At 34.7% G+C, this 27428-nt stretch overlaps 2 protein-coding genes and 1 pseudogene across 2 annotated transcripts in view; all 3 read left to right on the forward strand.

The window, feature by feature from the left end:
• Positions 1-11293, forward strand: part of LOC100374066 (angiogenic factor with G patch and FHA domains 1-like) — an 11677-nt gene extending 384 nt beyond the window's left edge. Inside the window, exons 3-13 of the mRNA XM_002732711.4 lie at positions 1-36; positions 653-967; positions 1856-1984; positions 2553-2768; positions 3874-4162; positions 6309-6417; positions 6534-6684; positions 8430-8592; positions 8847-9060; positions 9175-9274; positions 10034-11293. Coding sequence (XP_002732757.2) covers positions 668-967; positions 1856-1984; positions 2553-2768; positions 3874-4162; positions 6309-6417; positions 6534-6684; positions 8430-8592; positions 8847-9060; positions 9175-9274; positions 10034-10369 — 2007 coding nt within the window. The 5' untranslated portion in view covers positions 1-36; positions 653-667 and the 3' untranslated portion in view covers positions 10370-11293. The remainder of the gene's footprint in view (positions 37-652; positions 968-1855; positions 1985-2552; positions 2769-3873; positions 4163-6308; positions 6418-6533; positions 6685-8429; positions 8593-8846; positions 9061-9174; positions 9275-10033) is intronic.
• Positions 11294-23890: 12597 nt separating this feature from the next.
• On the forward strand, positions 23891-24292 carry LOC100375860 (late histone H2B.2.1 pseudogene; annotated as a pseudogene).
• An 874-nt stretch (positions 24293-25166) lies between these two features.
• LOC100373912 (uncharacterized) overlaps positions 25167-27428 on the forward strand; it is a 36709-nt gene continuing 34447 nt past the window's right edge. The window contains exons 1-2 of the mRNA XM_085506974.1: positions 25167-25375; positions 25783-25927. Of these exons, the coding sequence (XP_085363100.1) occupies positions 25825-25927 (103 nt within the window). The 5' untranslated portion in view covers positions 25167-25375; positions 25783-25824. The remainder of the gene's footprint in view (positions 25376-25782; positions 25928-27428) is intronic.

Here is a 27428-nt window from a genome sequence, read left to right on the forward strand (position 1 = left end):
ATCGGGGCTACGATTTTGATAAATTATATTTGCTTTGTAAGTACTTTCATATTTACTACAGATTTAGTTTATGTTTTAATAAATTTATGTTGATTTCGTGACCTTAGTTATAGAGAACTCAGAAGGGTTGACTATTTGAAACTCGGATGGGTGTGAATTTCGCGAATTATAAATTTGGCAACTGACAGAAATTAAAAAAAATATATATAAATAAAAAAAAAAAAAAAAAAAAAAAACCACGCGCATAGAATTGATAAAATATAGAATAAATCAAACAACAAATTGTTTAGTCACTAGTTAAATCATATAATGACTGTAGAACATAAACCACACATGCAAATTATTAGTGGTTTATGACCTATAAATCCATTCAAATTAATTTGTTTCTGTCAGAATGCACGTCATTTTAAAAGCAGGCCACTTATGACTTTTTTTCCTGCCAAAATAATGTAAAAATGAAAGAAATAAACAGCAGCAACAACAACAACAACAACAAATAAACAAGAAAAATGGTGCGCCCATTTTTTTGGATCATCTCCTGACAAGAAATTTTTTTTTTTCAAATTCAGTTTCACTCGTAGTTGGCATATTTCACCGTTTTCCCTGTCTTGTGAAATTTACAAAAATTTGCGTTATTGTTTTAATATTACAGGTATGACACTCAAAAATGGAATCCAATGAATCTGAATTAGAGACTCTAAAAAAACAGGTCACTGAACTTGAAAAACAGTTAGAGAAAGCTCAAAGAAGTCAATCTAAACTTGAAAAAAAACTCAAGCAATCTGAGCGGACTATAGAAATAACGGAAAGGTATAATGAAAGCCTACGTGGTGAGGTAAATACTCTACGAAAACAGGTACATGGATACAAACATAAACAGTTGGTTGATGCAAGCATACAGACTGATTTTGTTGTTCAACATGAGAACACTCAAGAAAATAACAAAGAAGATTTAAATAATTTACAAGTAAGTGTTCTTTCCTCTAGTGGTTTGTTCCCCACCTAAATTTCACCTATCAAGTCAAAGAAGACATTTTAAGGTCAATTGATGTATGGATAAATTATGACGGAAATTGTGTGCGACAGAAAATATTCGCTTACAGTGAAACTAATATATAAGTTGAATTTTCCTTTTTTTCATAACAAACCAACAAATTGTTTTTTTGTATATTATAATCGACATGTAAGTTATTTTCATGTGAAACAACATAACCAATTATATGTCGAACTTTAATCATTTGCTACTAAGCAATGCATTTGTGTTTGTTTGTTTTTTTGAGACTTATTCTAGACTATACTTTGTATTACAATAAAAATTAAAACCAATATATATTACCTGGTACATTAAAATTACTCACCAGGGATTTTGTTAAACAAGGGAACAGAGGCGCAGCACTCTCATGCCTTGGCCATGTGCCCCTTACCCTAGGGAGCAGATCCTCTGGCAACCATAAAATTCTGATTGACCAGTAACATGTGGCCACAGTCTTCAATTGTGGTAGTAATTTTGGCCCCAAGGAATCCATAGAATGCTCCATTTTAACTTTGAATTATCAAAAACTTCACACTTTGGTAGGGAGAACCCTATATCCCCCACTTGGTGGCGCCACTGAATTGCAGTGCTCCCTCTTGCAGTTTTTTTCTAGAAAAACACCTGCTCACTGTATTTTGTTGTCATGTGGGAATACAAACATTTTTTTAACTTTCAACTGTTCATGATGCTTATTTTAGAACCAAATTACAAATACCGCGGTAAGGCCTTTCACTTTTGTCTGATTAGAATATTTATATGGTACTGGTAATTCATTATACTGTTACAGTGTAAGACTATATGTATTTATCTGTTGCTATGTAGGGAGATGGTCTGTCGATTGCTGAAAGTTTGAAAGCTGCTGCAGAAGCAGCAACGACTCAGTCAGGGTTTGTTTATGATGAAAGAACTGGACTTTATTATGATTATAGTACTGGTTACTACTATGACCAGGTAAGCAGTATGATGAACCCCCTCCCCCCCAAAAAATATTTTGCTTTTCGTCCTAAGGAAAATTGGAAAATGATGCAGTGGCATGGTTTAATTTTTTGTATTTTGTATTTTTTGATTATTCAATGTTCCACATTTATTAAATAATGCTTTCAAATTAAAAGCTTTTGGATTGACAAAACATCCTCTGAAACAGAAAACATTTCCCATTCTATCTTATGTGGAACACTTCATCGGTACAAAGAATTCAAGAAATAAGTGTGTGGTGGATGACTTATTTTTGGCCTAACTTTCATTTGCCAATTAGCAAAAATTAAAATGGAAAAAATAAAATCTCTCAATACAACACTGCTTGTGTTCTTATTTGTTGTAGATAATAGTGACAATACTTATTAATTCATTTCAGAGAATAATTCATAAAATTATAAAGCAGTGAATGTCATGAACAAGCTGATTCAACAAAATATATAAATTACTATTTGTGTAAACATACAACATATATCACATATGCTGTCACATGAGATCCATCTATTGTGATTTAATCAATATTTGTTTCATCCTTTCTTTTCAGAAAAATCAGTTATATTATGAACCAAATACAGGTATATATTATTATTATGATCAGAAAATGAATACGTATCATTTTCATTCTCAAGTCGACATTACACAGACGGCTTATGCCGAACTTTCAACCACAGATGTTAAGGAGAAAAAGAAAAAGAAGAAAGGCAAAGAGAAGAAAAAGATGAAATCCAATGAAGATGGAAATGAGACAGAAATAATAGAGGTAATGAATTGGTAAACTTAAAGGTTTACGCAAACACAACACAATGTGGCTTAAATGTCCATGACTAACTGTGTTATTCCATCCAGTTTTTATAACTGAATGCATGATGGCTTCTTGTGTTAGTTAGCACATTGCCTGCTGCACCTCCATGGATATCCAAAATGAATGGAGACAAATAAGTGTCAGCAGGGGGTATGTTAAAATTTAAAATCTCAACTACTGCTTCTGCTGTAGCTGAACATATTTGAGTCATTGATTTATCTGTTGATTTTATTTGTTTTTTTAATTAGCATGTCTACCATCAAAATGAGTTAGAATTAAATGATCCAGCATTTAGTAAAGTATTAACCAGTACTATAATCATCTGCTAAAATACAATATACAAAGTGGCCACCTTAACATCTTTTGTATTATGGCCAATTATTCTACCCTGCCCTTTACTGCAAAACATGGAGCATTTTTAGCACAGAAGTGACAGAACACAAATGTGTTTACGTTTGAGGTGTGAAAGTGACATGATAATCACTAAATCAAAATACTCTGCAATTATTATGAGTATACAGCGCAGCGGAGGACAATGTGACCCTGTACTGCCTGAGTGTATACTTTACACTATTCCTGTGGTAACCTCATTATTATACATCTTTTTCCCCCAGCTTGTAGTCATATTTTTCGTGAGAAAAACACTAGGCTGAAATGGCAATGAAAACGTTTTACGAGATTCAGCATGATTTTATTTTTGACGCATACTATTATTGCTGCCTATATGATGCTAACAGACAAAAAGTTCCCTACAAATGTGATTCGCATTTACCAAATAAGGCAGCTGTCACATTCAAACTTCACTTCCAGATGTATAATAAATGCAATCATATTTACCTTGCAATGTATGGTATTCCAATCACTAGAATCCTCTGTTTATAGGCAGATGAACTGGAAAACTTGTCATGTAAATTGGGCAGCTTAACCATTTCTAGAGAATATCCTCAGTCAAAACCCAAAAGAAGATTACATACCCCAGGATCCAATGTAATTGGAAAACCATACATTGGTAGGTGGAAATTTTAGATTATAATTTCGTTTTATTTTTTTTTCATATTTGAAGATTGTAGATGATAGAATACATAAATCAAATCACCAAGACCAAGCAAAAAGTAGTTTAGATATTGAAGTCATTGAAATTGATGATAGTGATGATGACAGTTGTCACGGTGACAAAATGGAAACAAGTAATCCCAGTTGTATCAGAGATGTTGAATTTGCAAAGTCCCCTGATAAAAGTGATTCTGAGATGGAGGAAGGAGAGATTTCAGACAGTTCTGATGATGGAGAGGATGCGCCGATGCAAGAGGATGAAACGGATAGTTCATCCTCAGAGAGTGAAGAAGAGAATGGTATGTGAAATCGGCCATTATAGAGTGCCGCACTATGTATACATTTTTCTCTCAGGAAAAAAGGCATGTACGAAAGCGGCTCTTCAACTACTGTGACAATGTTTGCCAAATGCTGTTTTATTGACCAAGACACATACATGTACATATATACTAATAACAGCGAACAACCAAATTCTTATACCCTGATGTGGGAACAACTGGTTCAACCAGTCACTGCACGCTTGCACCAAAACAAATTGTAACCTCACTTGAAAAAGCTCCCTGTCTCTGTCATCTTTGAAAATTTGGTTTCGACAGTGCTAGCATTGTCCACCGGTCTAGTGCATACATGTACAGTAAAATCTGTATTAGAAGCTGCGACTTCTATTGAAATGGTACCATGCAATAGAGGGGATGCAGCTTTTATTAGAGCATCTACACATATGAGAAATGATGAATTTTTGGTTCTCAAATTGTTCAAAAAGAATGGGTGCGGCTTCTATTAGGGATGCGGCTTCTAATACATATTTTATAGTAGTTGTGTTGCAAATCCTGCCTGATCCACATTACAGTACAAGTATATAGCTACATGGAGAATGTTAATAAACTTGATATCATTAGCATCAGTTCAGTATGCCCTCTAAACCCTAAATGACAAATCACTAACGCACACAGATTTTTTATGATGCAAACAAAATTACCTTGAAAAAAATGTTACATAAGTTGAGAAACAAAATTGTTGTTTGCAATTTTAGAAGTAGCCAACAACCACATGCAATCTTCATTTTTTTTTTGAAGATCTCACCTTCTAGCAGTACCAAAGCTGACCCAACTATAGTTTGGGGACTCTATTTTGACTTGAGATCTTCACAAGATTAGTCCTGTTTTAGAGTGCACTCATAGTCATGGTCAAGTCTTATTTTAATGATCAAATCTCAGACTAGTAATACAACAGACTCGCAACGTGGCGTTTTCTTTTGAAGTAATGCGTGCAACGTTTGTTTAGATTATCAGTTCTTATCGTACCGAGTAAACGTTGCTGAGCAACAAGATTTTCATTAGATCTCACAAAATAACGCGAGATCTATTTATATTACAATCAACTATCGCGATGCATCGCGAGACATAAAGACAGGAAGTGGCATAGGCGACAATAGTTGTCAGTGAACTTCGAAAATGGCATTTACGAAAAAAATTGGCGAATCTGAGGACGATAATTACGAGTGGGAAGCTATTTTAGGAGAACATTTTGACGAAGATAATGACATTTCCTGAAATTAAGAATAATAAGAAATATACTGGGCTATTTTTATACAAAACTATGACGAAATTCAAACAAAATCACTGAAACTCGAAATAGCAACAATACTGACACACAATAGAAAATTGAAACAGTCACTGAACAACGCATAGATCGCGTACTATGAAGTCGAACGCGACAAAAATAACACACCTCCAGTTTTTACCGTTACCGGATCACGCTGATACGCTGAGAGATATCATATACATGACACTAGCTATCCCATGTTTCGGCATCCCGGAACACGAAAACAAAACGGGTAACACACAAAGAAGTATGATCGTTCAAAGCTCAGCGATATGCTCTCTCCGAAAAAATATTGGAAACCTTCCGCAAAATCCGCAACAGCGAGAAATATCGTTTCAAAGTTGATCATTATATATTCAAAAACTATTTGAGGTAAACACTAAGACATTCAGTTACTTGTAACTCCCCTGATTCTTGGTCGCTTCTTAACATTTTTACACAGCTGCAAAGGTCAAAATGTCCAGAACGCATCTCCCGTTTTTAAAAAAATATCCGGATCCGTTTTACAAAGAAATGCGCAATTTCCGAAGAAGCGCGAAGTGTGCAGAATATCCAGTGTTCGGTAAACTTCGATGGTGTCTATGCCAATGCTACAGAGCGTGGCACACATAGCATATACAATTAAGCCGATTAACACCTTAAACAATAGACGTTGCGAGTCTGTTGTATTTCTAGTCTGAGATCAAATACACAATACTTTTAAATTTGGTTTATGTGCACTTCTATTAAAGATCCTTTTCTAATAAACCAAATCTGGTATTTAGTACAGGTACAGCCACTGTTCTTCTAAATCAACATTTATTTCAACACTGACAACTTTGATGTATTTTATATTTCTAGTGGTGAAAGAAGTCTATGCACCGTGTGTTAGGCTCATAGTGACAGATTCTGACTCATTAGACCTGGGTACGTTGTTCATTGTCACATGTACAGGGGGTACTATTGGAAGGTAAGTCTTACTTATGCATGGAATGGTTATTATCATAGTGTAATGGCATTACTTAACTCCAGAAAATTCTTTGATTGATTCTGAGTTTGAAATATATGTATTTTAATTATTTTCAGAGATGAGAAACACTGTATAGCTATACCAGACTTATCTGTCAGTAAACTACATGCAGAGATTGGATATTCCAAAGAAGATACAAAGTATTGGATTAAAGATTGTGGAAGTCAGAATGGAACTTTTCTCAATGATACGTCATTGACTGATGAAGTATGTTTTCTAATTATTCCCTTCCATGTACAATGATCTTATTTGACAGTATTGGTTGCCTAGACATGATCATATTAAACAGTATTGGTTGCCTAGACATGATCTTATTAAACAGTATTGGTTGCCTAGACATGATCTATTTAACAGTATTGGTTGCCTAGGCATGATCTTATTAAACAGTATTGGTTGCCTAGACATGATCTCATTAAACAGTATTGGTTGCCTAGACATGATCTTATTAAACAGTATTGGTTGCCTAGACATGATCTCATTAAACAGTATTGGTTGCCTAGGCATGATCTTATTAAACAGTATTGGTTGCCTAGACATGATCTTATTAAACATTATTGGTTGCCTAGACATGATCTTATTAAACATTATTGGTTGCCTAGACATGATCTTATTAAACATTCTTTATTGCCTAGACATGATCTTATTAAACATTCTTGGTTGCCTAGACATGATCTTATTAAACATTCTTGGTTGCCTAGACATGATCTTATTAAACATTATTGGTTGCCTAGACATGATCTTATTAAACATTCTTTATTGCCTAGACATGATCTTATTAAACATTCTTGGTTGCCTAGACATGATCTCATTAAACATTCTTGGTTGCCTAGACATGATATTATTAAACAGTATTGGTTGTCTAGACATGATCTTATTAAACAGTATTGGTTGCCTAGACATGATCTTATTAAACATTCTTTATTGCCTAGACATGATCTTATTAAACATTCTTGGTTGCCTAGACATGATCTTATTAAACATTCTTGGTTGCCTAGACATGATATTATTAAACAGTATTGGTTGTCTAGACATGATCTTATTAAACAGTATTGGTTGCCTAGACATGATCTTATTAAACATTCTTTATTGCCTAGACATGATCTTATTAAACATTCTTGGTTGCCTAGACATGATCTTATTAAACATTCTTGGTTGCCTAGACATGATATTATTAAACAGTATTGGTTGTCTAGACATGATCTTATTAAACATTCTTGGTTGCCTAGACATGATCTTATTAAACATTCTTGGTTGCCTAGACATGATATTATTAAACAGTATTGGTTGTCTAGACATGATCTTATTAAACATTCTTGGTTGTCTAGGCCTGATCTTCGTTGACACTATTGGTTGCCTAGGCATTATCTTTTTTGAAAGTATTGGTTGCCTGGGCATGATCTTTTTTGACAGTATTGGTTGCCTAGGCATGATCTTTTTTGACAATATTGGTTGTCTAGGCCTGATCTTCGTTGACACTATTGGTTGCCTAGGCATTATCTTTTTTGAAAGTATTGGTTGCCTGGGCATGATCTTTTTTGACAGTATTGGTTGCCTAGACATTATCTTTTTTGACAGTATTGGTTGCCTAGGCTTAATCTTTTATTGACAGTATTGGATGCCTAGGCATTATCTTTTTTGACAGTATTGGTTGCCTAGACATGGTCTTAGTTGACAGTATTGGTTGCATAGGCATGATCTTTTTTGACAGTATTGGTTGCCTAGGCAATATCTTTTTTGACAGTATTTGTTGTATGGATATGACCTTGATTGACAATATTGTCTGTCTAGGCATGGTCTTAGTTGACAGTATTGGTTGCCTAGGGATGATTTTATTGGATTTTCTTGGTGATGTCAGGGTCTATTAAAAAATTTACAAATCCTTAGATCCCACAGAAACACCTTTACCTAAACCTTATACACTAGTGGTATTTATTGTGTCCATTTCCTTATAGGCAAGACAAGAGAGTGACTATAATATGTTGTCTCATGACGACATCTTAAAAGTTGCCATGACAACACTACTTGTTCATATTCATCCTGGTGATGATACCTGTGATAAATGTGAGCCGGGAGTAGTACAAGCACAGATTGCGAAACAACAACCTAAAGTAAATGGTAGGTTAACACATTGTGGTCCATGGCACTGAATGCTGTCAATTATGTATGAGTAAAATGTGTGTTGGTAAAATGGTTATTTGAGAGTATGTGAAAAAAAAAGAAATTGGGGTAAATTGTATGTATTGTGACAATTTTAAATTCAAAATAGCCACCAGAGTACGGCTTGAGGCTATATGAGGGAAATCACAAAGTTGTTTCCATGGAAACAAGTTTGGGTACCTCTTAAATTAGTGCATTTGCTTTTTCTGCAGCTTTCACAATCGTGTCTAAGGAAGAAAAAGAAAAACTGAGGAGAAGGCAATTAAAACAAATAAAACAGAAATATATGCTTGCCAATACTGATTATGAAGAGAAAGTTGTTGTGAATGAAAATGGTGATTACGTTGACAGAGCAGAAGAAAGACGGAAAACTGTTGGTAGTGACAACCCTTACCAAAAGGATGATATGCCTGCTTCTGTTCATAGGTATGGTCTGCCCTCTGTGGCAAGTTTGAGAAATAACCTTGTTTTTAATCTGTGGTCTATCAAACGAAATACATCATTCTATAGTTTTTAATTTGTTTAACTGTCTGTTCTTAGAGCCATTGATGACAGAAATGTTGGTCACAAAATGATGAAAAAGATGGGTTGGTCAGAAGGACACTCGCTGGGAAAGAATGATGAAGGAATACATGAGCCGGTAAATAATAGTTTATTTTTAGTCCCAATTGAGAGATTTTTTGTATTCCATGTATTTATCCGTCTGTCCAATATAATTTTACTACAGCCATAACATGCAATGAAGAAAATTATGACTATCGGGTATTTTGGGTTCCAAAAAATGCATGAGAAACATAATTTTACAGAATTACGCAAATAACAACAAAAAAATTGATTGTTTTTTTATCCTCAATACGCAATCAGGTGTCCGGCGCTAATCAGTTATGTCGATTGACACGATTTTACATACATCAACAAGAAACTACATGAATAAACCTCTGACGCCGAGATACGGTTTGATCTTTCATCACTGCTTGCTATATCTATAATTGCTGTATGCTAGTTCCAGGGCCCATTTCATTTAATCATGGCTGCAAACATTTCAGATGCTTTATTACAATTGAAATATGTTTTTTGGTGCTATATAAAGTTATTACCCCTAAAATGAAGTTGATATAATATATGGGAATAACCACCCCCAGAGACGAGTATACCCCTCAACCAGTTTTGACTTGCCATCACTTGTGTGCATATGCAGTGAAGCTGGTCCAAATCTTGTGGTATACTTGCCTCTGGTGTGATTTATGCTCAAATATTTTACCTTTATGGATGTGATGTGTTAAACGGTTGTGGTCCTCGCAGCCACATGCACTGACCATCCTTGAAGTGTATTCAGTCAGAAATGGTGAATGACACACTGTGTAATTTATAATTATATATTTAATTCCATACCAAATAGATTCAAGTGCTTGTGAGAGACAGCAAAGCTGGATTGGGTTCTGGGATACAGAGATCTATGGATGATGTGCAGTACAGTGGTCGCAATGTGCATAACTGGAGTAAAGCCCGTGGTCGATTCCAAGGATCAAGTCAATCTGCTAAACTTAAATCAGTGCAGCCACAGTGGATAAAAGGTGACACTGTCACTATAGGTGAACGTCAAGATGTGTCAGATACACCAATCATGTCAGATAATGCCACAGAACAGTCAAAACCCACAGTAGACCTGACATCTAAAGTGAAAGAACAACATGAAAATGTGGTACCAAAATCCGAAAAAATATTTAAAATTTAACTGTTCTTGAATGCTGAGTAACACATCTGCTATTCGCAGGATTAACCTGATTGCTTGTAGATACACATGTACTTAGAATAGGTGATTTTTCCTGTTCACAGTTTGAACTTGCATATTGCCTGAATATGACAGTAACAAAATTTAAATTTTCAGCACATGGATCTGATATTTTATAACATTCAGCTTTGTTTACATTTAGTAACTGTAGCATTTGCATGAAATAGCTGATCCAAAACAAAGATATCAGACATTTTGGGTTATTCGTTTATACATTAACATTTCCAATAAATGAAGAAGTTTTCTAATATTTCTATCATTGTCTTTTAAATTATTCATTATTATATGATATATAAGTTATGGTATGCTGCCTCATATATCATTATACAGGAGTTTGTACCCAAGCATGCAGCGCTACTTATCATTGTCAGGGGAATATTGATTTGCATGTGTTTTTTAGTTGATGGGGTTTACTCTCCAAAACAAACATCAGTAACAAAATCCTGCCAGAAATTTGTAATCAGTACCATCTTGAACAGTTCACTGAATAACCACCATTTATACAACCTTGAAAATTACCAAGATGTTTCTATTTTAAACAATGTACTGTATCTGCTCTATTAGAGCACAGTCCTTTTGTTGAGGGACTGTGATTAGAGACATGTGTGATTTGTGGCACACCAAAATCTGAATACAGTATTTGCTCCATGAGTTGCTTATACGATAACGTTAATGACATTAGAAATTTGTATGGTCTAAATATATGATCCAAAATATATAAATGGTAATTTAGGGTTTATGTGCTCTACTATTGATGTGCTTCTGATATACCAAATGTTGTGTTATCGCTTTTAACAGGTCATTTTTTATGTGAGCACATGTGATTCTAATAAAGAAAAGCTGGTATTGAACTAGTGTGTAAATAAATCCAATGTAAGGTTATCATTGTTGATCCAAATAGCTTCAATACATTATCAGGCAGTAAGAGACTATTCCTACATCAGAAAAAGCAATGTCAAAATCATGTATTCATAATCAAACAGATGTCTTGATGTTCATTTGTTTATTATTTGCAACATGAAAATTAATGTTGCTTTACAGTTACTTTTAAATACAAGTAACATTTTAGTTCATATTTTAATTCCATTAGAAATAATTCATAAAACATCAAAAAAACATTAAAAATAATACAATATGACCTAGGCAATTCATAATAATCTCCCCTATAGTCAAATTCTTTAAGCTTGTAACCGAGAAACAGGCATAGGGCATAAGCAGAATTAACGAAATGCAAGCACCTAGTCAGTGAATATCTTTTGATCCTTGTTCCATTCAAAAAATTACTGACTGAAATATTGGTTGAATATAAATTGCACACAATGTTTATGATTCAAGATAACTGAAAGAGTTGAGAAGATAACTAGTCTCATAGAATATAGGAGTTTTTTCAAATAATTACAGATGCTCAGTATTTGTGGGGTAAAAGAATTAGTTTAAAAGATTGATTAAAATGGTATAATTGTATATAAATAACTGTTCCAAAAGATGACAAAGCATGATATTGCTTCATTGAGTGACAAAGATCGTCCTATTCTTCTAGACTTTGTCTCACAGGTCCACAGCTACTAACTGGTTGACTTGTAGCTGATGTGGTTGCTTGACTGCTATCCAAACCACAACTTAAGATTAAATCTCGAGCTGAAACATGTCTGTGCACCCATTGTTAAGAAATATAATTTATTTTTTTATTAGTCTTAATTTATTCTGTTTTGCTTCTCACTATAACCAATGTAATGACCAAAATTTGGACATAATTTGGCAATGTATGTTTGAAATACAAGAAGAATTGCGCAGAAAATGGTGATGATTATCAAAAACCAAAATGACTGCCAATAGGCCATTTTGGATAGATTGGATAGACAATGTGCATCTGAACTAGCTTGCATTTATGTGCAAGAACACAATTCTCTGTACCAAGTTTAGAAATATTAAATTAGATAATTTTATTATAAGCACAGTTTAACATTTATGTCAACCAAAATGGCTGCCAATCAGTCATCTTTTATTGGACTGCGACACATACCAATTTGTGACAATACTGTGTATCAAGTTTAAATAGTAATTCCATTAAAAAATTGGTGATATACAGAATGGCGCCAGTCATGAGGCTGCCAATTTCTATCAAATCCAATAAAAATAATATGAATATTCCTCAGTAAGCAGAAGTTAATATTCCAAATTTGAACAGAATTGGTCAATGCATCCCTGAAAATGCTACACAAATAAATTATAGTGTTTAAGGTCATTTTTAGGTTGTCCATATAACATGAAATGTCAAACACTACAAATCTTGGTTCCATAAAGGCTAAAAAGAGGCTGTCCAGATATCAGCATTAATGCATATATATTACGACCAGTAGGTAAGTTCCTACAATATTTCTCAATCCCTAAATATGAGCGTACAAGTTTATAGATTTTTGAAAGGATATATCATGGCTACAGGTTCTTGTGATATTCTCATTTGGAACTTCAGCCAGTTCCATTTCTGGTGAATATGTGTATCGAGCGGGCAATTCATCAAGCTTCTCTTTCCAAAAAGAAGCCTGTAAAATAATTGTTAAATACCATATATGAACTCTTTGTTTGGAAACAAAAGTTTTTAAGCTCCAACCATATGTAAAAGTAATCTGGAAAAAGTTATCACGAAAATAAGAGAATGATGATGTTGCTAAAATAAGCTTACCTGATCATAGAAATTAGAGGTGCTAGCACTGTCAGTCATGGTACCTGAATACAAGAATGTACTTTGCTGCATGTAGTTTGGCAATGTTGGAGAGTTGGTTGGTACCTGTATAAACGAACAAATAAAGCTTAGAAAGAACTTTTGTGTGCTGACAGTATTGAAGGCATATTCAAAATTTAATTATGACCATTCCAACAAGAAACTTGGCGACTATCATTTGTCTGCTACTTGAGATACACAACGTGAAAACAATGTGATCCACATTATTGTTCGCAGTTTATTATAATAATCACAGAAAATAAATTTGATTGTACATCTGTGGTTTGCAGTCTAATTTATCCAGAGCAGCTCTAACACAAGATCAATTTAAACCTGATTTAGTTAATTAATAGTTAATCAATATGCATGTTTTCAACATTAAACTAATCACTTTGTTGCATTACCCCGGAGCATCTATTAACCAAATTTCAATGATATGTGATGAATATGCAAATTGGGCAAATACTAGGCTTGAATTTCAGTCCAAAAGGTTAGGTCTTTAGCATTGCAATAATTGTTTTTTTTTGATAATTATTATGAATAGATTTCAACCCCAAACTAATTAGTGAAAGTAAATTAAAATCTGACCAGCGATTCTTAAGATAATGGTGGAACAGGCATACTTACAGACAGGCTTTGCACACTGGAGTAAAAATATTGTATGTTTAAAGAGCCTTGCTTTAATACTTAAGGGACAATTATCTTTCCAGTTTCTTGACGGTTACTATAAAGCCTGTCAGTAGTAATACAAAGGCCAAAACAAATAACAATGTTATGTTTGTTTTATGGGCCTAAAAATCACTTTAAAGTAGTTGTTACAAACAGAACAATGGGATATTTTAGAAAGATATTTTATACAAACAAAAAATTCTTGAAAAGTTGGACAATTTCATCAGGTAAAAGTCACTCATTTTTGCAAAACAAAACTTGTGATAACAAACATATCCCTTTTTTTTGATCGAGTGGAAAAAAAACTGAAGTGGAAGCAAAATCTGGCAGGCAAGTATGCAGTCACTGATACTGTTACAGATACTCACTCTCAAAAATGTCATACCTGTTGAGGCTGGGCACCAGTTGTATCAATGAAATTGATATTTTCTTCACTGTCAAGTTCTGCATCTTTGTTTATATATAAAGACTGCTCGTCAATCTCACTTTCCAACTCATCATTGTACAATTGTAGATTAGATGATATTTTTTCCACATTTTGCAACTCACTATTCACTTCATTATTATGGGCATTACCAGATTTGGCAGACCTTTATTTGAGAAATTGTGAATTAGTATTATTATTTATTACCTCAAACACAGAAACAGAAAAGACAGAAAAAAATAATTATGGACTAAAATGATTTTTAAGTCGTATGATCCACCAAACTAATATTAACTAATATTACTGTTTCAAAATTTATTAAATAGAACATTAAATTATCACAATCTATGAACACCGAAATAAATAGTGAATTCAACATTTAATGATTTTTCTTGAATAGAATTCAGGAAATCTAGGAAACAAAATTACCAATTGAATGCTGCTTGCTTCCTCTTCAACTGTGCTATATGTCCATAGATATCAGCTCCTTTCTTCTGAAGATTTTGTGTCTCTTTGTGTTTTCTTCGCAGTTTGCTTGGTGCTGGCAAGTCTTCCCTACCTAAACAAATAAGGTCCAGTGTAGACTTGGAGGTATAACTATCTCTTGTTACTGTATGACTTGCGAGCTGCAAATATTACAAATGTTTGCCCCTGTAAAGTGAGTTTAGGGTTTTTCCAACTGACAAAAAACACTACTTCCAACAAACAATGATGGTAAAAAAAATACTTTCTGGAAAAAAAATCTATGCATGTACATTCTACAGGGAAAAAGACAGAAAAACAAGTCATTGCAAATGATATAGTCCCTGTCAATAATTTAAGTGCCATAACATTTAAATTCTTATAGTCATTGAGATTAGGCATGAAATCACTTGCATCTGATAGAGGAAAAAAAAAAACTATTTACAGCAACATGACAAAAAAAAAGAAACCAGGAACAAAATAGTTTGTGCTATTTTTTTTTTAATCATTTTCCCAAAGATCTAAGATGCATCTTAAATTAAATTTTTAATATAAAATATGTTTTCTTACCATACCAATCCGTTTATCTAAATTGGTTTTGCTTTCCAACTGTGATCTGTCAAAAAAAATTCAGAGAGTTTCATATTACTTAAGTATTTAAAAATATAGTGGTACGTGTATATATATTTATATATATTTGAGATAGTGAATTTACCTTGACTTCATGAGATGCTCAAAGGAATCGTTTGATCTTGTCCCAATCATTCTTGTCTTTATTTCTGGTAGCTCAACTGATTCTTCTCCTCTTTTCACAGTACGAGAAGTTCTGAATATATGTAAATGTATAAAGTGTTAGCCCTACCTTGTTATTGAGCCTTTGATAATATCTTCATTGACCAGAAAAGCTTTATACCATAATACTTTGATCAATCCTGTTTTTCTGTTTTCTTATATTCAATTCACACTTTCCAGACCTTTCATTTCTCAAATACATACAATTTTCAAAGTGATACAGGCTTTGAATATCTAAATATAAAACAGAGCAAATCATGCCCCCCTCTAAATCCACTCATGGAACTTGAGCACTGTTTGCCATTATGTATGGTGTTACTAACACACTTCCTATCTCAACAGAATTTAGAGCCACCTTCTACCCAAACAACAAAAATAATATGTCATTTTAGACACATTTAAGGCATTCCACATTTTAGACAGGTAAAAAAATAATTTTACAGGCAAAATTTCTACAAATTATGATTGACAATTATCAGCAAATTACAAAATAACCATGAATAATCAGCAAAAGATCGATCATAAACGTCTGTGGTTACAGGCTAGGTCCTGCTATCTTTCATTAAATGTTAATGTTTTAGTTAGATACTTTCATCAGAGGAGTTTATTAGTGCATCTTCCAGACCATTATATTATATCTTCCTACCTGACAAAGGGGAGTGTTGTTGGCTGTGAACGTGGCAGTGGCGATATCTCATCATGTCCCTCTTCATGTTTGTATGCTGTGGCATCCGTGCGACTTCCATGTTCAAGCCCTTCGTCCTGAGACGAGCGTCGTCGAACTGATTGCATACTTGGCATCATATCGAAATACGTTTTATTTCTACGCATATCAATTATTAATAATGATGATATACTAATGATGGTATATAGATTGGTTTCGTGTTGTTGTAAGCAACAACAAACTAGTCTAAATTATGATTTGCAATGTCAAAATCAAAACTGCACTTCCGAATCAGACTCAACACTCGCAAAGTATGCTACTTCTCTAGCTTCACGTCGTGTCGAGGGTCCATCCCACCAGTTGTAACATCCAAAAATTAATACCAACCACAAGGAAACTAACAGTATACAACCGAACAAGAAAGATGGGTTTGGAAATAAGAAATATTCGGGTACGTCAATCATTCCTTACATCATTCTAAATATTCAAAGGCAGCAGACGACACCACAAATCACAGAACTGGGCCATCGTCCGTTATGTACTTTCAGAAGAGCTGTCCTGTGTGAACTGGAGGTTCCGAAACATGCAAATTGAGCCAAAACTCGATTTACGTTATATACAATATCCGTGAAATCGCTTTTCGATACCGATAGACGTTGCTCAGTTCACCAGCTGGCTGACTTCAGGGTTTTTTAACGATCTTGCCAAAGGTGCAACGTCATTGGTTGAAACGGCTGACTAGTTGAACTTTTATCCAATAGACTACGTTGTTTTAAAATGCGCGCGTCAACAAGGCTGGGCTATTATCAGACTACAACAAGCAATGTAAAAGCCTACTCATAAATGACAAATTTTGGCTGTATTGTAACGCTTTTACCATAGGTTCCAATGGCAGAGACATTATGCCATATCCTAAATTGTAGGCTGGTGACATAGAATCAGTTTTAAAAAAGTGTTTGAAACATTGTGTTCTACTATGGAATACTTCTACTAATAGTGATTTTTGAAAAATATTAGGATAAGTTTTTAAAAAAAATCACTGTAACACAAAAAATTAAACTTTTTATTTGTATTGTGCCTTGAGACAAAAGCTCCATGCTTGTATATAATAACCAAAAGAACATTGCTACGCGGTTTATGCCGAATTTTCTCAAAAAAATATTATGAGTAGGCTTCTACCTTATTTGCGACCGAGGTTGATAAAATCGTAAACGGTGAGAAATATTTTCTCTTGAAACAGAACTTAAAATCGAGAGCTGAATCGTTCACAGTTACGTATACATGTATCCAGAACATTTTGTTTACACTTTCTTGTTTTCAATAGTCATGTCAAGTTTTAAAGAGTTCGCAACGTTTTAAATGTAAACATGAATAACAGCTGACTCTTCTGTCCTCTCCATTTATTTAAAACTCTAGGCCATATCTTGACCATTCGTACACAGATTGATATCTGATCCGGCGAGCGTAACGTTGCTCATCATTTATCTACCAGCGGTCACTGAAACATTCAGAATTGTCCGAAAAATGTCGATGTTGTATATTTATTATTCTCGAAGAATTGGCTGAGAATTTACAATTTAATTTTATAATAATTTATTCTATAGGCCGCTGGTCCGAAAGTTCACAGACAACGAATAGTACAGTTAGGGCGCCTTGATGGATATAATATAATATCAATAATTGATACTATAGGTATCATTTTAATGCAAAATATACAAATTTAGCAATATTATGTAACACAAAACGCTTAAATAAACGACACACACTATGCATTTCATGAAGGCGTGAGTTTGTTCCTGGTAATATATACTATATATATATACTATATACTCATGAAAACATTTACATATCTAATATATATATATATATATATATATATATATTATATATATATATATATATATATATATATATTAGATATGTAAATGTTAGATATAAAATTCAAATGTTTGTTGAGAGCTACTAGACCAATCACCGCGCGTTTAGAATGCATGACTGTAAATTGGCCAATGACTCATGAAAACTTGCAAAATCTTCTATTGCCAATGAAGGCATCTTATTTGGTTTTGAATGAAGCGAAAGGTTCTTCTGGGGTAAATGTTTTTTTATTTCTCATTGGACATGATTCTACAAATAAAAACAAGGACTGTATTTCCTTTTAGCAATCGTGGTGTATAACACCAAGCACTGAGACACTTTTAATAAACTTTATCAACGCTGACTCAACACTGCTCTCGTGCGTTTCGGTGACAAGTATTTGTATTTCTTTACTAATAATCTGTGAATCAATATCTATGACCAATATCTCTGATAAACCTAGATAAAAGTTTATTAAAAATGCAAAACAGGCATTATTGTTATTTTTATGATCATGTCTTGCAATGCGATAACGTGTCATAATTGGTACACAGAATAATACGATACCTAAAAACAAAGTTAACCCATTTCTAGGATGTTTCCGTAAGAAATACAGAACAACAAATCATGTCTTAAAGTTACAATTTGGACGAGGTCTCGCAAAACTGGGCGTGGTTTCTAAAATATGGGTGTGGTAAATGTTGTAACTCTATGTCCATAACTCGAACAATTCAGCTTTACGTATTTAGTGGATAGTTACCATTTTGGCAGTATTATAACCTTTTACCATAGGTTCCTATCATGGCAGAAACATTGTGCCATATCTCAACTTGAAACTGTAGGCTGGTGACATAGGCTGAAAAAATAATATATTGTTATTAAGGGTTTTTGTTGTCTTGATTTATTTAAAAAATCTCAAAAGTCTAGAATTCATCACATTCACAATTATTCTTTAATGGTTTTATTAAAATAAAAATAAACTAAAAATAGTAAGATCGCCTGTATCGCTTTAAAAAATGGAAAATGAATAAACGAAAGAAGCGCTCACTTGGCCCCGTTTCCCTGTGACGTCATTTCTGAACAACTCATTAGTTACGCTATTTGCATTGTGTTCTATAAAATTGTTCTAAAAGTAGCGATTTCTGAAAAATATTAGAACAAGTTTCTAAAAAACACACGTTACTGTAACACACGAAAGAATGCTATTTCATGGTGCCATGGGAAAATAGCTTCATGATCGTACATAATAAACCAATGAAAATTGCATTGCGACTTATGACCAACATTTTCAAAAAATATGAGTAGGCTTCTACCCTAACCAAACTTCGAGTTACGGGAAACATGCAATGATAAACAAAACAAAAAATCTATGTTGCTCGTATCTCAAGTTCGGTTAACTGTCAATTAAAGTTCGAGTTACTAAATGTGGACTTTCGACAAAAAAAAAAAATATATATGTGGCCCGTAACTCGAAGTTTTGTTAACATGCTACATCGAGTTACAATTTAGCGTGGTTTTGCAAAAGTGGGTGTGGTCATGTTTGTAACTCGATGTTTTCGTAACTCGATGTCCCTAACTCGAACAATTCAGCTTGTTGTTCGAAGATCGGCGTGCATATTTACGTTACACCTTATTGACGCTACAGGTCGGCGTCCTTTCCACAAGTCTGTGCTCGAACTCCGAACAGTTCTATACGCGTTATTTATCATCACTGCACACAATCTGATTAAAATCTGATGTAGTGTACGGGCTTTAATTATTTTGGCTATAAACTTATATCATTTTATTTTTTATTCCTTTTGTTATTAATTCCTTTTTATTTTATTATTATTTTTTTTAATTCCGCCCTACCTACTTCAGATGTAGGTAGGGCGGAATTAAAAAAAAAATCTCAAAATCAAAGTAAAATAATAAAATAAAAAGGCATTAATAACAAAAGTAATAAAAAATAAAATGAAATAAGTTATAGCCAAAATAATTAAAGCCCGTACACTACATCAGATTTTAATCAGATTGCACTGCACAAAGCTCGATGGGGGTGGTGGATTGACGAACATCTCGCCGACTGAGGGCAGTATTACATTAGCTAACTAAATTCGTAACAGATGTATTATTCCGTGTTAAAATATTTCAGGTGTGATCCCAATAGAAGTAAACACGGAAACAATATTGGAATACGAAACTGAGTACGAAGAAAGTCTATGTCGATGCAGCACTCAAATTTATCCGTAATTGGATTATTCACTAGACTAGTTGTTTTTGACTTCAGAAGGCATATCCCACGATAACACGTTTTCCTGCTGTATTATCATAACAATACTACATTATCATACATTTCGTGCATAAATGAAATAAACATGGACAAAATAATTCCATTTTGAAAAAATAAAGTGTTTAGTGTGATGCTGCTGTTTCGGGTTCTATGTTGAATCCTTCATTAGCCGGAACAGTACTTGACCGAATCGTTCGATTTATTTAGGTTTCAGAATGTTTGACGTTATTACTTTCATTATATCATTTAGTTAAAATGGCAAGTAATTCTTCGTCGTTTGGTGTGTCGTTTTTCACGAGTTTGTCAGTACGTAGAGTAGAACTTGTAAGTTTATCTTTCAAGTTACTATTTCGAGCATACCGAATGGTTTCGCCTTTAATGAGGGGGGCAAGGGGTAGCTGATACAGTTTTACGGGAAATAAAAAGGGCTTGTTACTATTTACAAGGAAAAAAGGACGTTTTTACAGTTTACAGTGAAAATTGAATTTTACAGTGAATTGTGTCATCTAGTCGTTTTACAGTTTCGAAAATGTAATTTCCCTGGATTATTCTTTACGACTTTTTTTATTTTGATGTAAATTCTTGTACGTACCGAGAAAAATGACACATTTTTAAAGTGTACGAAAAAAATATTTGATTGATTACGTTGTACGTCTAGCCTGTGATTACAGAATGTGAGCCGGTATTTGTTATGAAGCATATTGGCTTCCTGAACAAATTTGTGTAATTCAGGTACGGTACCTTTGAATACCATGAAGATGTCATCTCGAAAACGATACCAAGTTTTAATATATCGAGCACCAAGTAGTAAAATTCGAAGGTGGAATGTTATGTCAGCAGTCTCAGGTGAAGATGGTGATCCCATGCTAACTCCCCATGTTTGGGTATAATATTCATTATTAAACTCGAATGAGAATGATTTCAAGGAGTTTAATTATATATTCCAAAAGCAGTTTTTTCAAAGGACTATCATTGTGATTGTAATTCTATTGCATTGCATTAGCGGTTGCTCGGATCGCTTCTTCGTGAACAGTATTAGTATACATTGATATGACATCCATGGTTACTAGGACGTTATTACCAGATTACAGATATTTTTTCGATTTTGTTAATAAAATCAGTAGTATCTTTGATGTATGTATGTATGTTGCCTTTTAACGATTGGAATTAAAAAGTGGTCAATCAATTTTGACATTTTTTCTGTCGGACCAGAGCAACCACTGATGATTGGTCTACCGACGAATATACTGCCCTCTGGTGATGATTGTTTATTGCGTATTAAATATTTGATACGCATTCTCCTAGATAGCATTGACATGTCTCTGAGCAAAGTGTGGCTTGGGTGGGGTTGGTATAAATTTGAGTCCGTTGCCAAGGGCAATGACCTCTGTTAGAGTCGGAATTTTACTCGAAAAATTACGAATAAAATTTGAGAACAACCGAGCTTGATCAACCAACCGTTTATTTTAGTCAGTTTTGTATTGTATTTCTTTATTCGTTTGCATCTTGCAATGTGTTTCTTACGTGAGAAGTGTCTATTGCGTTTTGTGTATCGATTGTATGGACAGAGTCCATAGTAATAACGGTAGTTCTCTTTTGGGGGGATGTGGTGGCCCTGAAAAGGGCCGTTTTGTTTGTGTGCCGAATCACTGGTTTATTTAAGTGCGTTTCCTGTCCTTTCAGGGCTACTGCACTTTTTTCCTCAGTTTTTCAACAGCCAGAGTCTGATGTTCTTTTCCAGCCAGCGTTTGATATTTGCAAACACTTTCTTCTCCTTTACCAGAATGGTCTGGAATTGTTTCAGGTGGGTCGGTAAATAAATATCCAGTAGTTTAGTGTACTGTTTAGAAGCCTGGTTTGAGATAAGTTCCCACTTTTGTAGGAATACCGTAGACGGCTTCAAACCAGGTATAACGGTTTTCTTTGAAACCACTGAACCCTTTTCCTGATAATGAAAATGTATGTATCGACTTCATCTGAATAACAATAGACCACTCAGTACGGTAAAGTTTGGATAAAGATTTTACCGTTACCTTACCCTTAATTGCAGAGAAGAGAGCGTCTGGTAAACGTTTCTGTTCTGGCGTTGGTGCAGAACTTACAGATTGGCTGTCAGTTAGACTGGCGCAGTCAGGGCGATTAATTTGTTTTTGTAGTTTAAATAAAATAAAAATAAATCACCTGTAACTGCGAAATCACCTGTAGCTGCGAAATTTCGCGCTAACACCTCCATTTCGAGATTTTTTAAATTTTATTTAAACTATAAAAACAAATTAATCGCCTCGACTGCGCCAGTCTAGCTGTCAGTAGTCAAGTCGAACATATGCGTATCAAACACCACGTCGAAATCTTCGATATTGCTGATTTCTTCTGCTGTAGACATGACGGCATTGGAATGGATAATGATGTTACTGACGGTCTTACTTATAGGATCGATCAGCAGAGCAAAATATTGCTACTATGACAATAATGTTATCGGATAGTAGTGATCCTATTGGTCAATAAATAAGCATCATAACGATAATAAAAATGGCTCGGACTGTGCTAGTTGAAAGCATGTTTTACAACGAATAAAGGAAAAGGAAGTGCTAAAAATAAGCAAGGAACATACAACGTAAGTCCGAGATGTATACATCATGTAATAAAGAAAGGACATGGTTTAAAATGCGGAAAGATCAATATAGTAAGGGTTAATAAAAGAAACAGTGCGAGAAAACTAAACGTATTAGAATAAATCAACTTGTGCTAGTAGGACGTTCATTTAGCGATTGTATTTAATATATAAACTGCGAAATCGTAATAGAATGGGTGTAGACGAACGAACACACTCCAGCTTTGCATATAACTCATTTGCATATTCGAATACATGTAGTTCGAACTGACGAACTACACAACCCGAACTCCGCACAGTTCGATACGCCTTACTTATGCGTAAAACGCAAAGGCCTCTGGGAAGGAGATTGTACACAACCCTGTCGGTTAACAAAGTTACGCAAGTCACTTGGTTACTTAATCACTTTAATAAGACGTTTCACGCCCTGTCTCAGAATAAAATGTTCAGTTAATGACTTGCGTTAGAAAGGTGCAATCCTTTCCTTGATGGCAAAGCATTAGATTGTACAATAAATGACTAACTTTATAAACTTACTACGACCTTTGTGTTCTATAGCTGGTTCGTATTTACGTTTTTACTGAAGTCTAACACGTCACACACGTTTTTCCCACTTTTTGTAGTTTGGTTTCAAATGAAACAACTGCGGGAAAATGGCCGTGCGGTGAGATGAATGCCGGGTGAATGGCCACAAATGAAGGCGACACAACGCGTTACGCCCCAGATCCGGTATGCGCGCGCTTGCAAAACGCCGTTTCTATATGACAGGGTGTCCTCTCTTACGTTCGCAATCAGCCATACATACCAGTCAGAATCCCTACTTTGCATCAATGTATCACAATTGTGTTGAAATAAACTTCAATGATTCGTCCACACATTTTAGCGCCCAGTTGCCGGGTATCCCTCATTTGCATACTTTTTGCTATAAATACTGGGGTCGTCTAGTAGGTTATCACATTATTCATCAGCAGTTTTTTTAGAATACTGTAAGATGCCTCCCAAGTCGTCTCCGCGGAAGTCGCCAACCAAATCTGGTAAAGGTTTGAAAGGTGCGAAGAAAGGCGCTAAGTCGAAAGGTCGCGGTGGTGCATCTCAGAGGAGAAGACGCAGACGAAGGGAGTCGTATGGTATCTACATCTACAAGGTTCTGAAACAAGTTCATCCCGACACTGGTATCTCATCCAAGGCCATGTCTATTATGAACAGCTTCGTTAATGATGTCTTCGAGCGTATCGCCTCTGAAGCTTCCCGGCTGGCCCACTACAACAAGCGGAGTACCATCAGTAGTAGAGAAATCCAGACATCTGTTCGTCTGCTTCTACCCGGTGAACTTGCCAAGCACGCTGTCAGTGAAGGCACCAAGGCAGTCACCAAGTACACCAGCTCCAGATAAATCGTGTGCCAAGCATACACAAACCAAACGGCCCTTTTCAGGGCCACCACATCCTCCAAAAAGAGAATACCGTATTGCTTGTTCCATATACTGTTAATACACTGAATATTTTCCTTTTTAAATTCATTTCTGGCAAATAAGCTACTTACCAATCTGATTAAAATAATTCTAGTGTGGGCCGTTTTTTTTACTTTTTCGTCAAAATTGCGCCCGGAAAAATATAACATCAAAATCACAAGACCGTTAGACGCCGTTGCTAAACAGTGCCATAGTTTATAATTTAAATAGCGGCATGTTATAGAGACGCTGTCTGAATTGAGCCGTGTTTATGGAATTTAGCTACCAGTAGTTTAGCTTCATATGGAAAACCCTGGGTTCAAACTGAAATATATGATCTTGCCACAGTCCCTCTACACCATGTGTTGAGAGACTGGATCTTGCACATAACTGATCTGTACTTCTGTGTGAGTTATAGTAGTATTTTATGAGTATGATCGCTAAACGGAGCGTGGGTAAATACGTATCTAAATGTCCCTTCTAAGCGTATTTTTGTTCAATTTTTTACTTTCAAAAAATGTTGGAAAAACTTGAAAATGTCTAACGAGGTTGAAATCAAACCTTGATAATGATGTTTAAACTTATTAGCTACCAAGTGACTGTGCTTTGAATATACGTTCGAATAAAGCACAATTCTATTTTTACATTGTTCAAAGGAATATAATAGAGAGGACAAATTACAAGTAGAAAGCCGGGGGGAAAACACACATTAAAAACACCCTTCGATGACAGTCCCTTTCTTTTGCAACCTGTTCCCTCATTAGCATAACAACAGGCGAGTGACGTCACCGCCTAAACAAAACTCGCTGTCCGAGCAACCCACAAATATGGCCGCCATCTTACGGCGTTGAATGTTTCTGTCGGCCACTTTCTTACCGTCATTTTAGTTGCCCGGATGAGTTAACCAGTCATCAGTTTGCAAATACGTTGATGCCATCGTTAGGTGCATCGGATTGGATCAGCGATTGAGCTGCCTACAGGACTGTAACAGTAATAACGTCGGAATTGTACAACATCTTACTGAAGGTGTGCTATTTTTTTAATTTACACACAGTTGAGCATGTCGTGTGAGTTCGTTATCGCGACTGGCGCACCCTTCCATAACTGCCGCTTGTCTGCAGTTTACTCGACGTTAATACATCTAAGACCAATAGAAGACCTGGTCCTGTACTATACATATAATAACTTTCGTGTTTCCGTCCCCTCAAAAAAAATTCTCAACCAAGAAGTTCAATGAAATGCTATGGGTTGAAGGGGAAGTAAATAAACATGTACTGTTGACTAATTTATTCATATGCACCCCCATCCGGATCCTCCATCATTTTGTATACTAAGTATTTGAACCATTCTCCTGCATATAGTAATTGTTTTCAAACCACTTCTATGTTCCCATTATTAATATTAATTAAATTGTCTTTTTATACAATATTTAGGTTCATTGTAATCCTGCTGGCCGGGATTTTATATAAACAGTAATGATGATGGCGACTCCTGCAACAAAGTCTAAGGCGAAAAAAGGTCGCATCACGCCAACACCATCAGCGGCAGAAGATGATGATAGACCAGACTCATCTACAGGTTTGTACTTTTAATATTTTTGTTGTATGTTCAAAACTAAATATTTATAAAAAATCAAGAGATGGGTTTGTGATGTTGATATTATTACGCTGGTTGGGAGATCTCCCCTGACCATATAACCCTGACCTCCCGGCCTGCATGCAGCTTTACCCTAATATTTATGTAGGCTAGCATAGTTACTTATTTGCAGTACCAGTATATGGTATATTTCAGGAACTAGTCTGCCACTCTAAATATTATGTAGGGAAAACCATATTTTTTCACATTTTACAACTAAAACAGTTGCAGTCATATTTTATTTACATACTGTTGTCAATTTTATCAATTACATTTGGTTTTCATTAAAATATCTCAGACAGTTTGAAAATTGTTCAAGTAACTGAAAGTGAATTGAATGAAATTTGAAATCACGTGGGGGTGGGGGGGGGGGGGTGGGGGGTCAGAAGAGTGTGACTAGAGCAATACTGTTTTCGTCGTATATGTACATTTATAATTTTCTAGAATTTGCCTAAATTTCTCCCTGCAAAACTTTGCATGCAATTTTTTTTCTTGTCTGTGTCTACCACATAAATTTTACAGCCACCTCCCATGATTTCAAATTGTCAATCCTTGCCTTCTACAAACTACATTTACAGTGCATTTTAATGAAGACATAAATATTTGTTTAATATAAATTTAGTAAGTGTGGGTAATTGGCATTATCAAATAGTTTCCATAGCCAGTGTAAGCATATTCTTTTGAAAGAAGTGTTGATGCGCGTCTTCCAGGGTAAATGTTTAATATTAAATAAATATTTTATAAATTTCTGTATAATTCACTGTTGAGACTGCTGAATTTATTAATAAAATTTTATTCCACTCATGCTTTGTATAAAGTAATATTGGACATCCTGGTTTTGTACAATGAACAATCAATCAACTATGGTAGTATTCTCACCCAAATCATGTTTATTCCACACCATGGTGTTCCTAAACACTGTAAACAAATATCTGCCTACATATATTATCGTAGTATCGTTCTTAGCATGGGCTAAGAAATGTGGTGCCGATTAAATCTGGTCCGTTTTTAAGACCCAACCCAGCACGGACTAAGTGCTCAAAACGCCATTGTAGCTTTGGCGTTGTTTAATAACTGTATAATTACCATGTATACATTCCTAGTTATTGTATTTACAAGTAGTAACCCTATTTAAAACGACTGAAGATTTTTGTATATTCACAAGTTCTAAGCACTGTTTTCTCCTGTGTGTGAATGCAATTGGATTTATCTGATATGTGAACATATAAGATTAGTTTAAATCTTAGCCCATACTTCGTGTAGCATTAACACTACCATTAATTAAGACTTGAATCTACAAAGTTAGCATTGATTGAGCTACCCAGGTTTCATTCGTTTTTCACCCTTGAGTTTCCCGTGTGAATGTTCGAATAGACATTCACAGTGAATTTGAACAACAGTGTGATGTTGGTGTGTTGTCAAGAATACATGTATAGACCCACTC

This window comes from Saccoglossus kowalevskii, chromosome 13, assembly GCF_978046115.1.
Source record: "Saccoglossus kowalevskii chromosome 13, keSacKowa6.1, whole genome shotgun sequence".
NCBI lineage: Eukaryota > Metazoa > Hemichordata > Enteropneusta > Harrimaniidae > Saccoglossus > Saccoglossus kowalevskii.